A 15089-nucleotide genomic window follows, 5' to 3' on the forward strand; every position below is an offset into this window, starting at 1 on the left:
GGGGTGCGTGAGGGAAGGAGGGGTGAGGCCAAGTGGGCAGCCCAGCTCGGTCTGGGCCCAGCTCTGCTCCTCCCGTGCTGGTGCTGTGTGACTTAGAATAAGAAGCGAACCTCTCTGGACTTCCTTTTCTTCATCTGCACTCCCGCCAGGGCAGCCGGGAAGGCTTTGTGATGCGATCCACGGGGGTTAGGAGTGGACCAGGAGTGCGCCAATCCCAACCAGACATGTGGTACAAGGAACTCAGGTCCGGCCACCTCACTACAGTCTCCTTCCCCGGCGGGCAAGTACCACCTGGTCCCTGGAGGAGCCCAGGTGGCACAGAGGCTGAGTGCTCAGCTGCTCGTGAGCAGGGGTGGTTGGAACCCACGCAGTGGCTCTGGGGCAGAAAGACCTGGCAATGGAGGCGGTTCTGTGCCCTGCGGGTGATGGGGTCAGAATTCACTCGATGGCACCTTTAAAGAAGCGTGCACCCTGCCGTGGGAATCCACCTTCTACTAGAACCCACCCAGGCCTCCTGAATAGGGAATGCTTCTTTTTGATGCCTCTGGTTGGGGGGCGGGGCGGGGAAGGGGGGGACCCAGGGATCAGTCTTTCCATTGCCTGCAAGACCCTGCTTGAACCCCCTTTGTCAGTCCATCTCATCGAGAACCTTCCTCTTTTCCTGTTTTATCAAGCATGACGTCCTTCTCCAAAGTACATGAGACACAATCCTGCCAACCTGGCTTCTAAGGAGCATTCTAGATGCACTTCTTCCCAGAGAGATCTGCTTGTTCTTTTGGCGGTCCAGGGCACTTTCAAGATTCTTCGCCAACACACTAATTCAAATGCATCACTTCTGCAGTCTTCCTTATTCCACGTCCACCTTGCACCTGCATATGAGCCGATTGAAAAGACCATGGCTGGGGTCAGGCGCACCTTAGTCCTCAAAGTAATCTCCTTGCTTTCGACATTTTTCAGAGGTCTTGGGCAGCAGATTTACCCAATGCAATGTGCCATCTGATCTCTTGACTGCTGCTTCCATGACCACAGATTATGGACTATGCAAAATGAAATCCTTCACAACTTCAATATGTCTATCACGATGTTGCCTATGAGTCCAGTTTTGAGGGATTTGGTCTTGACATTTAAGTTGTAGTCCACACTGAAGGCTGCACTCCTTGATCTTCATCAGCAAGTGCTTCAAGTCTTCCTCACTTTCAGCAAGCATGTTTGTGTCATGTGCCTATCATAGGACGTTAATAAGCCTTCCTCCAATCCTGGTTCCGTATCCTTCATATAACCCAGCTTCTCTGATGATTTGCATGGCAAGGTAGGCTTGTCCTGAGGAGTCCACAGGCTGGAATGGAACGTCCAGCCCTTTGTCCTGCTTCTCCAGGAGAGTGGCAGAACTTCTAGCCCCTCCGGGAATTTCTGTCCCTTTAACTAGTAAAGGAATGTCTCTTGCCAGGACTGCAACCTCACTTCAGCGGTTGCCCCCACATGGAAGCTATAGCTGTTGGCGCAACCTCATGCTGCTCAGACTGCAGACCCAGCTAGGAGTGTTCTGGGCCAGGGGCAAGCTTAGGCCCACGGCCTGGGCTCTTCAGTCTGGGCAGCAGCCAGGGCCTCTGAAGCCACTGGGCAGCTTTGCTGCTGAGCAGCGGGAATGCGGATCCGATCCTCTGGGTTGAAGCCCCCAGTCTGGGCCAGCCCCATCCCAGGGGGCTCAAGAAGCCCTGGCCCCAACGCTGGAGGAAAGAATGGGGCAGCAAAGACCTCCTGAGAGCATGCAGGGTCCTGAGACAAGGAGAAGGCCCACGAGGCGGGGACTGCTGGGCGGGCAGGGTGGGCACACACCAGAAGACTCCTTGAGGCTGTGGCCTCTTCCTGCGCAGCTGGGCTTGGGTCTGACTAAGCAGCCCCAGGCCCCTGGCAGCCGCACTGACCCCTCCCGGAGCTCTGTACTCATGTGTGTTCCGGGAGTCTGTCCCTGGACGGCTGTTTGTGGGCTCACTGGACACTGGGCCCTGTGATGGCTGCTGTCTGGGGTGACTCAGTATCTTCTGATCGGTGCACCCAAGGGTCATCGGGTGTCCCAGTCTCTCTAGAGCCTGGGGGCAGGGGTGCCCCTAGAAGTCCCCAGGGGTGCTAGGCGGAGACTTCAGCCAGTGGCAGTGCCCCACTGGACCTGGATCCTCGTGTCCATGGAGGCGGCCGCAGGGCGGGCCTGCGTCAGCCTTGAGCGGCCATCAATAGCGTGCGGTTAATTAATTTGATGGGAACAGCAGGGACCGCCGTTTGCATTTAGTGAAGTTCCAGGAACTTCCAACCTCATCTTCATAATTGGCCTCATAAATTGTAAGAAAGAGAGAGATCAGCAAAGCAGGAGGGAGGAGGGGCTGCCCGTCCGTCCTTATTTAATTTTATTGCTGAAATTCATCTTTTTAGCCTCCTCCGGAATCGGCTCTCCCTGCCGGATTTGCCTAATCATGATAAATTAATATTCATTTCCCCGCCTCTTCCCCAGCTCCCGCGCTGTGGATGAAGTTTTGGGGGGGCTCCTTCCAGTCTTCCTGACAGCCCTTGGGGGGAACCTGGGTGTGGAATGGAGAGTGGTCCCTGGGGGAGGGGGAATGAGGAGGGGGTGGCACCAATCTGTTCCCTGCATGTTGGGTCCCCCCACTGCCCCAGCAATGAATGAAAAGAGCGTCCAGAGGGTGCTGGCTGCAGGGACTGGGGAAGGGCGGGCACAGAGAGCCCAGAGGCCAAGATTGGGGGCCTCTATGAGTTTGGGGGAGGGGCTGGAGGCCAGCTGGAATTGAAGTTGGGGTGGGCTGGGGGGAGCTTGGTTGCCCATCTGACCTGTACTTTGCCTCACCCCTTTCAAGGGTAAATAGGCTCCCTGCCCCCACACATTCCAGTGCTTTATCCCACCCCCACCCCACCTCTGTCTTTGGGCCCTCTAAGGCATTCATGGCCTTTGAAAGGTAGAAGTGATCACTCTACTGTCCCACAAGCCAGCGCTCTGGCCCCTGTGCGCCAGTGTCCCCAAGGGGAAGGCGGCCTTGGTGTCTAAGCAGTGAGGGCCCCATGGCCCAGGGCATCAGAATCTCCTGCCCTGTTTCATACGAGTGAGGGACTTGAAATTTCCTCAGCCCCATCCCCGGTTTTATAAATGGGGAAACTGATGGAGATGACTGGCCCAAGGTCTCACAGAGGTCAGGGGGGCTGGGAGTAAGAATACTTCCACCCCAACCTGGGTCTGTGTGTGGTAGGCAGGGATCCCTGCCTTTCAGTTCTGACTCTGACACTACAGCAGGCAGAGCAGAACTGCCCCACAGTCTCCCCGGCTGCGATCCTGACAGAAGCAGTCTTACTCCTGAGTGGCCACTGCGAGTTAGAACCTCCGACTCTTTGGAGAGGGCTTAACCATCTCTACACCAGAGAGCCTTTGGGTGGGGGTGCGACCCGCGAGTGTGATCAGATGTGACTCCCATGACTGAGTGAGGTTTGAAGGACGGGGCTGAGCCCTACAGCCACAGGAACGGTCATCCTGGGGGAGCACGGGAGCAAGTTTCTGCCGCAGCCTCTGCGAGGGAGCCCCGCCTGTGGCCACCTTGGTTTCACCTGAGAGGGGGCGGGGAGCGCCCTAAGCCAAAAACCCAGCTTAGTCTAGTGGACAGGTGACCCACAAAGCTGGGAGGTCATAGATGGGTGTGGGAAGCTGCAGAGGGGAGTGCAGGTCGGTAGCAAACCAGGACACGGAAGAAGGATGGCTCAGAAAGAGCTTATCGTGGGGAAGTGGGGGACCCGAAGTTGGAGAGCTGTGGGTGCTCTGGTCCTATCATGCCTGCTCTCCCCAAGTCCCCACTTGGTAGGAGCTGCTCCTTGTTGGATTAATTACCCGGGACCAAAGCCTTGTAAGCATTTCTGGTATGACTCCTTCCCAGGGTGCATCTGACTGTGGGTGTGAGGACCCAGCTAGGGGTGATATGGGGCAGGTTTTCCTCAGGCCCCTGCCTCTCCCTGGGTCGGTGGTTCATTCTAACTTGTGTCATTCTCCATGACACATAGCTGCCACCACCTTGCCACACCACCCACGCCTGGGGGTAGGTACAGGCTGGGAAGTTTGTGCCCGTTCTCCCACCCCTGCGCCCCCACAAGCAGACAGACCCTCTGCGAAAGGTTTGCTTTTCTTCTCTTGCCACCCGGTCAAAGGGGCGGTCATTGCCCCCAGCCCTGGAAAAGATGAGGCTCTCTCTTGCCTTGGTGGCGCTGGGGCAGAACCACTGAAGAGGGCTAGCTTCTTGGGCACCGAGTGTCTGAGGGAACCTGAGAGTTGGGGAGCTCAGACTGAGCGCGTGGCTGAGCCTGGGCATTGCCTGCCCTGGACCTCCTTCCTCCGGGCACCTAGCCCTACCACCAGGCCGGCTGCGTTTGTCTTCCTTGGCAGGGCCTGCTCACACCACTGCAGCTCTGCGGGTGCATGTGGCCTAACAGTTTCTCAAGCCGCGGTAGCAAACTTGCGCCTTTACTCACTCAGCACGGCTGTGAGTGAGCCCATGTTCCCGTAGGTGTGAAGCCCAGCCCGGCTCATCAGGTTCCCAGGGTGGTGGCAGGGCTGAGGTCCTTTCTGGACGCTCCAGACGAGCCAATTGCCCTGCCTTTTCCAAGTTCTAGATCTAGAAGCTGCCCGCATCCCGTGGCGGGTGGTCCCCTCTTACTCAACTGTGCACCTCAGACCTCCCCACCAGTCACCTCTCAGATGGCTTGGAAAGGCCCTGCGCTGTTACGGACGCCTGATTAGACTGAGCAGTCTTGATCATGTCACTCAGGGTTCCCCGTCCCGTCTGCCACGTCCCTCCCGCCATACATACAAGTGCAGTCCCAGGTTCTGGAGATTAGGACACGGACCGCTTTCTCACTCAAAACCACTGCCCTGGAGTCGATGCTGACTCATGCGACCCTGTGGGACCAGGTACAACGGCCCTGGTGAGTTTCCGAGATGCCAACTCTATGGGAGTAGAAAGCTCCATCCGTGGAGGGTCATTATTCTGCCCACTCATGGGGTTTGCACAGGGATATCCCTGGCTCAACAACAGGATGCAGACGGGCTGGGCTGGAGGCAGGAAGCAGGGCTGGGGACTCTGTTCCCCGAAGGGCAAGGTGGAGGGTGGGTGAGCAGCTCAGTGACTGGGCAGATTCCCAGGACCCAGCCTCTGCCCCAGCAGGATGGGCGTCTGGGCTGGAGGCCTGCCCCGGAACTGGGCCCCGCTATGCAGGGAACCCAGGGACGCTCGCACTGTGTGCTATTTGGACTCAGAGCCCACCCCTCCCCCACCTTTCCCCCAGGAAGCAGAAATGTGCCCACCAGCTCCTTGACCTCCGCACTTTCTCGCCGGGGCTCTTGGGTGGGGTTGAACAGCGAAGTGTCACTCACAAGATGGGGTGGGAACAGTGTCACCCTAGTCCCGATGGGCACAGGGCAGTGTCACCCCAGGTGAGGGCTTTTCCTATATCCCCTGAGTTCCTGCTGCCCGCACCAGGAGGGACCTGGAACCTGAATTGTGAGTCTCTTGGAATTAAGGCAGCTGGGACTAAGGATGGCAGGAAGGGTCAGGTCTCTAGTTTCACATTACCCCTCCCTGTAGTCCAGGGAAACTCTGGTGTGGAGGAGGAGTTAAAGACTTAACTTGGCCAAGGGACACCATGATCCCCAGGGGAGCAGGGAGGCCCCGGGCTCTGAATGTGGCCACTGGGGAGCAGGTTGCATCCTGGAGCAGCGAGAGTCTCCCACCTCCAGGCCCAGACAGAGCAGCCTTTGGACACCAGCAGCCCAGATACCTGCACGGCAGCTGGGCGGGGCACAGGTGCAGAGCGCCCCTGCAAGACCGAGCAGAACTGCCCCTTGGCCTTCCAGTGTCCCTCTGACAGCAGCCGCCTCCTCCTCGTGAGCAGCAGCAGCTGGTGGGTTTCAACTGTCAGCCTTGCAGTTAGCAGTCCACGCTTACCCGCCGTGCTCTCAGGGCCCAGGGTGCCCCAACTCCTCTCCTGTCTGCCCCACTCACTCCTGCCCCTGGCATGCTGTGGCCCTAGAAATGAGGTGCCAGGGATCTGCCCCCATGAGGGCTGGGATTCTTCCCCTGTGGCTCTCTGGCACACACCCAGTTATCAGGGAGCCCTCTGAACTTTTGGTCCTGCCCCAGAAGGCTCCCTGCAGGTAAGGCCCGAGTCTTGGGCTTGGACTTCAGGGCTCCAGAGGCTGGGCCCTACTGATGGAGAGGCGGCAGAAGACAGCTCGGGACTCTGAGATACTGACAGGGACGCAGCGCCCAGGCACACCAACTATTCTGGCCACCTCCACATCCAGTTGGGGGCCTCTGTGGGTCCCTTGCTGTTCTCTGCCATTTTCTCCACCTCTGCTCACCAACCTTCCCACCTGGCACCCCCAACCCTCCTTCATCTTCTAGTCCTGCAAGACTTTGTCTAAGACACCACCCAGCCTCTGCCAGGCCCACCTCTGACTCCCAGCATCCGCTGCTTCCCTGTCCCCACAGAGCCTGCTGAGCCCTCTCCAATCCTTCAGTCTCCCTCCCCTCCCCGACAGCAGGCCACTACTTAATTGTCCTTGTTTCATCTGAGTTGTGTCAGCTTTGTGTCCCCCCTGGGAGCCTGGGCTGGGGCTCCCTGGTAGGTGGGTCTAGAGCCAGGCCCACAGGGGCTGGAGAGAGAGGAGCTAAGGTCTGTCCTTGGGAATTCTCCTGGTGTCACTCCTGAGCTCAGAGCAGGGCAGAAAGAAGGCAGGCAGAGCCTGCAGCAGTTCATGGACACAGGCAACCAACGTCAAGTGCACTTTACTAGGCCCCTGGCCCTTGCAGCTGCATAGGAAGTGGGGCGGGTCAGGCGTGCGTCTGGAACTGTTCCCTTCCCTACAAGGGTCCGGATGATGCAGGCTCCACAGCTGCTTGCCTGCCCCTCCCCCCGCAGCTAGGCATCTCCAGGGTGGTGGTGGGGGGGAGGGTGGTCTGGGTGCTCAACACAGGAAACTGGACTTCAAATCAGTCACTAGTTCCTGCCCTGCTCAGAACGGGAAGCAGAGCATGTGCAGAACTCCCAGGGTAAGAGGTAGGGCCCAGGCCCAGGAAGCCCCCAGGACCCTGGGCCTCGTGCAGGCCCGGTCAGCTGCAGCAAGGGGGTCACCAGTCCCGCTCTGCCGGTTCTCGGTAGGGGAGGCCGAGGAGCCTGAAAACATCCTTCTCCGTGGGGGTAGGTAGCAGCCGGCCAGGCCCCAGCTTGAGGCCCTGGGCGTCTCGGACCACCATGCTGAGTGCGTGCTCCGACAGGCTCATGCCCTTGGTCTTGGCCAGAGCCCGCATGGAGCGGTTGAAGTGGGCAGAGCCGGTGAAGTAGAGCAGGGCACAGGCGAACTCGCTGTAGGGCACCACGATGATGTCCAGCCGCCGGTGCCGCCGAGCAGGCCCAGGGAGTCGGCACACACCCAGGTACTTCTGCTGCTGGCCCTTCTCCTCCTGGCTCACCAGGTCATCAGTCAGGAAACCTGCACCACACAGGAGGCTGCTGGGAGGTGGGAGTCTCCGAGCTGCCCGCTCCTCCTATGTCTCCCCTCCTCATGGGGTTCTTTGGCCCCAGCCTGCTCACTGATCTGCAGGGCCTGCCTCCCCACGGCGCCCCAAAGACCACACAGGACTCGGCCTACAGGTGCTGAGGGCCTCTGGGGAGCACGGGAAACTTTGTCTTCTGGAAGTGGCTCTGGTCATAAAGGAGGTGGGCTTCTTAAGAAGCAATCTTCCTGTTTAGGATATGGTGGCTTTCCTTCCTGGGAGAACCAGCCCGGCCCTGCCCTGTCCCCTACCAACCCACCCACCCAGGGGTGGAGCATGTACCTTGTCGCCGGAGGCTGTCAAGGAGGGGCCTGAAGATGCCCTGGTGGGACCAGCCATCGGGGTGTGTGACCAGCACATCCACATCGCCACAGGTGGTCTTCCCCCGCCGGTAGGAACCACAGGCCACGCAGAGCAGCCCCGGGTTGAGGGCCTGGGCCGACTCCTGGACCTGGGGAAGAGTGTGGACGGTGAAGAGCTGTGGGCCTCACATCCTGTATGGGGTTCCTGGCAAGGGGCAGCAAGAAGGCTTTCGCTGGCCCAGGGGTCCACAGTCCCAGTTTATAAGTCAAGCCAACTCCTGTGGGGGGGAATCAGCCTGAGGGAGAAGAGGCCTGAGGCACTGTCTGGAGGGGAACTTTTCTCAGCTCAGGGCCATCAAGTGGATCTGGACTCAGAGTGACCCTAGAGCACAGGGGAGAACAGTCCCTGGGGGTTTCTGAGACTGCAGCTCTTTATGAGAGTAGAAAGTCTGTCTTTCTCCCTTGCAGGCTGCTGGATTCGAACTGCTGACCAACACGTACCCCACTTCACCTCCACGGCTCCTACTGGGCAGGAGAGGAAGAAAAGGGCCTGAACCCACCGCCAGGCCTCAGTTCTGAGAGAGAGCACAGATCTTTCTGCTGTGAACCCCACCCAGACAAGACAAGGGGCGAGTGCAGGTGGTGGTGGTCCCAGGGCTCTGGGTTTGTCTGCAGGGGCAGGCGGTGTGAGTTGGGGCTGGAGGCCTGAGTGGAGGCAGGCAGGGTGCCTGGAGCCCAGGCCAGAGGGGTCTGCAGTAGATGAGACATCAAACCACACTGTGTGAAAGGACTGAGAGCAGAAAGCAGAGGGGGGCCGCCCGGTGCACACGTGCGCAGCAGGCTGTGGGGGCTGTCGTCAGGGATCATCCCTGAAGGAGGGTTGATAAGCCCATTAGTGTCCTCCCCAAGGACACTGAAGGTTTTCATATGCAGATGGCCTCCCCGCCTCTGTCCCAGGACACTAGGATTTCTGGGGCCCTGGTTACCCACTGCAAGGACCCCTCAATTCTCCTGACAGGAGGGCTCTGCTAATCCCCTCGCTCCCTAAGAGTAATCCCATCAAACCTCTTCAGCTGGGCCCACACTGGGGGCTGGCTTGGCATTCTCTGTGCCCGGACACCGTGGCTGAGTGACGGTGTCATGGAGTCGTCACTAGCACCAAGGTCCGGTGATGGTGACTCAAGGGGCCCAGCATGCGTCACGCAGTGGTCTCAGCCCTGGCGAGCAGCCAGAGGCTGCTTTCAACTGAACTGGGCCAGTCTCCAAGGAGCCCCAGCCGTCTGAACCCTCGGCTCGGGAGCAAGCATGTCCACCACAACCAGCCCTGAAGCCAGGGGCAGAGCCCATGGGGCCCAGCCCCGAATATGGACTAGTCTCGCTCTCATCCAACTTTGACATGACCCCACCCCTAACCCGACTGAATGAAACCCAGACCCGGCCAAACCGGACTTCCGACACAACCACACTGCGACCCAACAAGCCCTGAATCCTGCTTCAGCCCCAACCTGCCTCTGACTTGCCTGAGCTGGCCTTAACTCCCAGTCGCAGTCGCTGGTGTGGGGCTCTCCTTCTCACCCAGCCCCGGGCCTCCAGGGAAAGAGACCGAGACAGCAAACATGGCAAGCTTGTGCGTTCTTGGGGGGAAGAGGCCACGGTTCCACCGAGTTCTTCAAGAAATGTGTGACTCACAGCAAGGTGAAGAACCTCTGACCTAACCCATCTGAACACCGAAAACCCCACACCAAACTCCCTGCCATCGAGTTGATGCTGACTCATCGCGACTCTATGTGACAGGGTAGAACTGCCCCTGTGGGTTTCCAAGACTCTGACTCTGGGAGTAGGAACCTCATTTTTCTCCCACAAAGTGGCAGGTGGTTTCAAACTGCTGACCTCGTGCTTAGCAGCCCAATGTGTAACCACTATGCATCCAGGACACTTACATCTACACACAGCTGAGTTTAAAGCCCAACAACCTCAAACAATTCTGAGCACAAACTGCCTCAATGTAGCCTAATACCAACCCAATCCCAATCCCATGCTAACATCTAGCCTGGTCTCACCCTGCCTGACCTGAGAGGCCCCTGCTGTTGCCCCATCCCACCACCGCCCTCTGCCCTGGGGCTGCAGGGCCCACCTCTCTGCTCACTCCCCACTGCTCAGCTTTTGAGACCCACTGCTTCCTCTGCCACCGGGCTCCTCGGCTGGGGGAACAGGGGTTCCGGGTTGGGAGCGGGCCTTGCTCTCCTCATGCTCTGGGCCCCCTGCCTACCATTTGCTGGATCTCTGTAGCCTCCTCCCTGGGCATGCGCTCCAGGAAATCCTCATAGTACTTCAGGCCTATAGCCTGCTGGGTGCTCAGGGAGGCCTGGCTGCGGATGTCGTCCAGGTTCCGGAAGCCCTGGGAAAAGAAGCCAGAGGAAGAGCCTATGAGCATGGAGGACGGATGACGAGACAGTGAGCGTACACACACACACACACCACACATTACACACACCACAAACAACGCACATACCACACATGCACGAACACACACAGCTCCCACCCCAGGACCTCTGGCCAAGCCCAGCAGAGTACATTCTGACATCGGGGTGACACAGCCGTAACACACTGGCTCGCAGGCTCCACAATTGCTTCTGAGCCCTTCAGTCGGGATGGGCCGGGGCCTCCCCACAGTTACAGCCCCAATGATGCTGAACACAATAGGCTTGGGGGCCACTGATGAGGCGCACAGCACCAGGCCTGCTTTCCTCAGGAAAGCCCTTGCAGGCCAGAGGGACAGACTCACCCACTTTGAGTCTGCCTACATCACCAATGAATGCTTCAAGGGGTCCCGCACAACAGGCTGTTCCGGAAGCCAGTAGGAGTGTATAAGCACCAACCTCTCCCCGACTCCCCAAGCCCCACCAGTCCAAATCATTACCACTGAGCTGATTCTGACTCATAGCGACAGGCCAGGACTGTCCCTGTGGGTTTCTAAGACCATAATTCTTTACTGGAGTAGATAGCCCCATGTTTCTCTGAAGGAGTGGCTGGTGGCTCAGAACTGCTGACTTTGCCGTTAGCAGCCCAATGTGTAACCCCTACGCCATGAGGGCTCTGGGTACCTTGAAAAGGGGGCTCCCTCTCATGTGGATGCATCCCTGTCCAAGCACAGGTATAAGGGGACCACGTGACAATAGCCCTGAGACACACAAAACCAAAGTGGGGCTGTGCCCAGAAAGGGACCTGATGGTACCACATCTGGGCCGTCTTGGTGCCGGCCCCCCAGATGTGGGAGAAGAGCTGCAGGACAGGTACACTCTCGCTGATGTGGTCCAGCTTCCGCAGGTGCCCGCTCTCCAGGATCTCCGCGATCTTCTCGGCCAGCCGCCTCCCGATGCCAGGGATTCCGCATGCCTCCTAGAAAAGCGGGAGCCAAGGCCAAGAGTGGGACGTCGTGAGGCACCGAGCCAGCGCCAGGCATGGAGGCTCCCTCTTTAGCAAAAGCCTGGGGGAAGGCCAGCCTGATTGGCTGGCAGCTGCAGGGCCACGGTGGCAGATGTGAGCTTCACAGTGAGTGGGGGCTGGGTCACCTGCCTCTTGATTCCCAGAGGAATGGAAGCCAGCCAAGGACAGTAGGGAAATGTTGACGGTCATTGCCACCATCGTGCCAACGACAAGATGACATTGATCCAGGGCTCTCCTGTGATCCTGGCAGGTCTACAGTGCTCTGGGCACACTGTGGACTGGGCACTAAGCTGACGCCCTTCTTATTGGGAGCAAACCGGTGGGCAGAGGGTTTAAGTAACTCGCCTAAAGCCACACCGCTACCTAATGAATGATGGGAAACAGAATTCAAACCCGGGCTTGTTGGTCCTGAGTCTAAACAGATAGTACGACAACCCTCACAAGTCCTCGTCCCCGAGCCTCAACAATGATCAAGATTCGGTCAATCTGCTTTCATCAAGCACCCCCCTTCCTTTTTTTTTCCTTTTGTGAAAATCCCTAACATTATGGCATTTAAACAACCACCCCTGATCAGTCAGGAGAAGAGCCCCTCCCCTTGGCCCAGCCCTCAGGTACCTGGAAGGAGGTGACAGGCTTGTGGAAGCTCTTGAGGGCATTGATGGCCTTCGAGTATCCCAGGGCTCTCCACTTGTCTCCTTGCACACTGTACGCTTTGGCCAGCACCTCCAACTTCTCTGTGATGTGGGGGTTGTGGTTGGTGGCCTTCTGGCTCGAAGGCTGTGCACAGACCCACTTATCCAGAGGCTCTGGGGCTGGACTTGGCTCAGCATCTCCAGTGAGGGGCGTGGGGTCACGGCCACTGATCAGGGTTTCCAGGTCAGCCGTGCTAACTTGGGTTTCTTCATCATCGGTTTCATTATCAGAGCCAGCCTTGAGGTGGGAAAGGAGAAGAGACGATAAATCTCTGCTCTCCGCGAGGAGAGCAGGGCGCCTGGAAGGGAGGGGCAGAGCCTCCCAGGAGAATGAAGCTGGGTCTTCTGCCTCAGACTCCGGTCCCCTTCCAGGTGAAGCCATCCTCTGTGTGGCACCCCGGTGTCCAGCCCCAGGCTCAATGCAGGAAGATAAAGACGTCTCCAAGGGGGGGGGACCCTTCTCCCCTGGGCCTGGGGCTATTTCTACCACCAGCTCCTCTTTTCTAGAGGGTGGTTGCCAGGGGGGGCAGCCATGGAGACTGAGAGGTTCCTGACCTGGGGAGGGGGGCTCAGTGCCTCTTCTGCTTTCCAGAAAGGAGATATGGGTCTGATGAGCGGAGGAGGCTGTGCAGGCAGGGGTGTCCTGAGCAGAGCCTCATGGGAACCAGGAGTAGTAGAAGGCACTTGGTTGGCCTTGCTGGGCTGTGGTTGGTCCAAGTACCTGCAGAGATGGTGATGGGAGTTCTTATCTTACCTCTGCCCACCCCCCCAACCCCGCTTTCTCTCTAGAATTTTGATTTCCCAGGGTTTCCAATTAAGATAATGAAAGGGTTTTTTGTTGTTGTTTTTAATTCAAGGAGAGGGCCCAAAATGCTGCCCAAAAGCATTTCAGGAGAGGGTAGGACCAGCCCACCTGTCAGGGATGAATATGCTGAATCCAGCCGTGTCCACCAGCCTTCTCTCCTGAAGGCACAGGCTCAGCCAGGCTGACTTCACCAGTTGGGCACCTGGGGGCAGCCTGGGCAGTTTAAGGAGACGCAGGGCCCGCTCACAGTCCATGCCTTCATCCACCACAATGTGAGTGACCCCTGGGGCCTGGGCAGGGCAGATCTGGCCACCGTGCTGGACAATCTGCTTCTCAAAGAGTTCAGCCCGGGCTCGCCCAATGCCAGTGGGCACAACATGGGCCTGCAGGGAGCTCAGCCACCCTGTGGAGGGGACATTCAAATGCCTGTGGTCATGACTTTCAGTTATGATCAGAAGGTACCTTTTATAAGCCCCTCCCCACCAAGCAGTCATGTTTCTTTCCTTTTGGATAGCTTAGGAACCCTGGTGACAGTGTGGGTTATGTGTTAGGGTGCAAACCACAAGGTCAGCAGTTTAAAACCACCAGGCGATCCCTGAGAGAAAGATGAGGCTTTCTACTCCTATAAGAAGTTATGGTCCACAGGAGCAATTCTGATCTGTTCTATAGAGTCTGAATTGGTGGAAGTGAGTTAGTGTTTGCTTTTTCCCAGACAGCCTGCTGGTGGGAATCCCACCTACATCAAAAGCCAACGTCTCGTGGGCCATCATTTGGGCGAAAGGAGCAAAGCTTTCTAGGTCCTATTCTCGGCTGTAGCCCGGCATGTCCATTAGTGCCGGTCAGTGTGGGTTTCCCAGAAACACTGTTGAGTGAGTGGGTTAATCACTCCTGTCTGCACCACTCCATTCTTCCCATTGCCTCCCATGCTCTCTGTGCTGACCCCAGGCAGCCGTATTTCAGGCTCACAGTCTCAAAGTGTGCTGCCAACGCTCGCATGGCAGGCTTTGGCATCAATTTGTCAGTCTGTTGGCCAAACAATGTACAGCCCTGAGCCCTAAGTGGGGTTTCCGTCCTGGGCCGCCTACAGAACATAGGTCAGAGCAGGTCACTTCCCAAGGAAGCCAGCCCCAAGTTCAGAAGGACTGTGGTCTTGGGTGGGGATAGAAGTACAGACCTAGGAGCACGCATAGGGCAAGGGGGTTGCAAACAGACTCGGCCCTGAGCTGACAGCTCCCCTCCCTGATTCTGGACATGAAACCATGTGGTTAACAGACAGGCTGAGTGTTCAGCTCACCTCCCACTTCTTCTCTGGCTTCCTTCTTGGGGATCTTTGCAAGGGCTTTGAATGATGGCTCGGCAACAACTTTCTTCCGCTTAGGAAATGCCTTCATGATGCCCCTGGGGTCCATGGACGTGGGGCTAGATCCTGGTCTTTCTGCCCAAGGGTTAATCAGTACCACAGTCACGTGGGAGGCAATTCAGAATCAGTGTCTCCCACTCCCTCTTCCTCAGTCCCCAGGGGTGTCTCAAAACGTAGCCGAACCTCAGTGATTTAGCCTGGCTCTCCACTCACCAGTCTTACAAGCCAGAGGCAGCCTGGGGCCGTGGAAAGCCTTTGGAGGGGGCTGCAGAGACCATCAGTCCCCACACAGGTTGCTGGACGCAGTCCGTGCACTGCCTGCCCCTCTGGTGACCCTGTCCAAAGGGTTTTCACCCAAAGGAGGGATCCTAGGTTGAGGAATGAGGTGCCGCTTTAGGAGGGACTTGGACCCCACATCATTTTTCTCCACTTGCCACACAGATGCACAGAGGCCAACCTGAGGCGGGAGGGGTACAGGGGACGCGCTCTGCCCATGCCCTGGTCCCGGCTGCACAGCTGCGGGGGGTGGGGTGAAGCGCCGGGGTGAGACAGCAGGTGTGTGGGGCGCCCTCCAGAACTGGGGGAGCCTCGGCCGCACAGCTGGGGGTGGAGAGACCCCTGCAGGTGCGGTGTCGCCGCCTCATGAGCAGCTGGCACGGGTCAGGATGCCTGGCTGGAGGCCAGAAGGGGCCTTGCAGGGTCCCAGCTCGGTCCCAGGAGCCCCGGCTGCCTGTCCTCCCTCCCGTCCGCCCCCGCTCCTTCCCTCCCACTCCGGAGTGGGGTCGGCTTCAGTCTGCCCCCCACCCGGGCGAAGGGCCGGGGGCGGGGGTGAACTACTTACCAGGGGCCAATGGGAATAGGGGCGGGGGGGAAGGGCAAGTG

General features: G+C 58.3%; 1 protein-coding gene across 4 annotated transcripts; it reads right to left on the bottom strand.

The window, feature by feature from the left end:
* Positions 1 to 6817: 6817 nt before the first annotated feature.
* On the bottom strand, positions 6818 to 15081 carry POLL (DNA polymerase lambda). 4 transcript variants are annotated; one of them, XM_075534710.1, is made up of 10 exons: positions 15049 to 15081; positions 14421 to 14575; positions 14142 to 14282; positions 12956 to 13250; positions 12598 to 12763; positions 11966 to 12280; positions 11129 to 11302; positions 10173 to 10301; positions 7884 to 8052; positions 6818 to 7537 (listed from the first exon to the last, which is right to left on the bottom strand). In XM_075534710.1, exons 3-10 carry the CDS (start codon positions 14254 to 14256, stop codon positions 7176 to 7178), a joined length of 1725 nt encoding a protein of 574 aa, XP_075390825.1. In that variant the 5' UTR covers positions 14257 to 14282; positions 14421 to 14575; positions 15049 to 15081; the 3' UTR covers positions 6818 to 7175. The 4 variants fall into 4 exon arrangements, with proteins under 4 accessions (XP_075390825.1, XP_075390826.1, XP_075390824.1 ...); XM_075534711.1 differs by lacking the exon at positions 14421 to 14575 and having other exon boundaries at positions 15049 to 15079; XM_075534709.1 differs by lacking the exon at positions 15049 to 15081 and having other exon boundaries at positions 14421 to 15040.
* Between the last annotated feature and the right edge of the window lie 8 nt (positions 15082 to 15089).

This window comes from Tenrec ecaudatus, chromosome 16 (assembly GCF_050624435.1).
Source record: "Tenrec ecaudatus isolate mTenEca1 chromosome 16, mTenEca1.hap1, whole genome shotgun sequence".
NCBI lineage: Eukaryota > Metazoa > Chordata > Mammalia > Afrosoricida > Tenrecidae > Tenrec > Tenrec ecaudatus.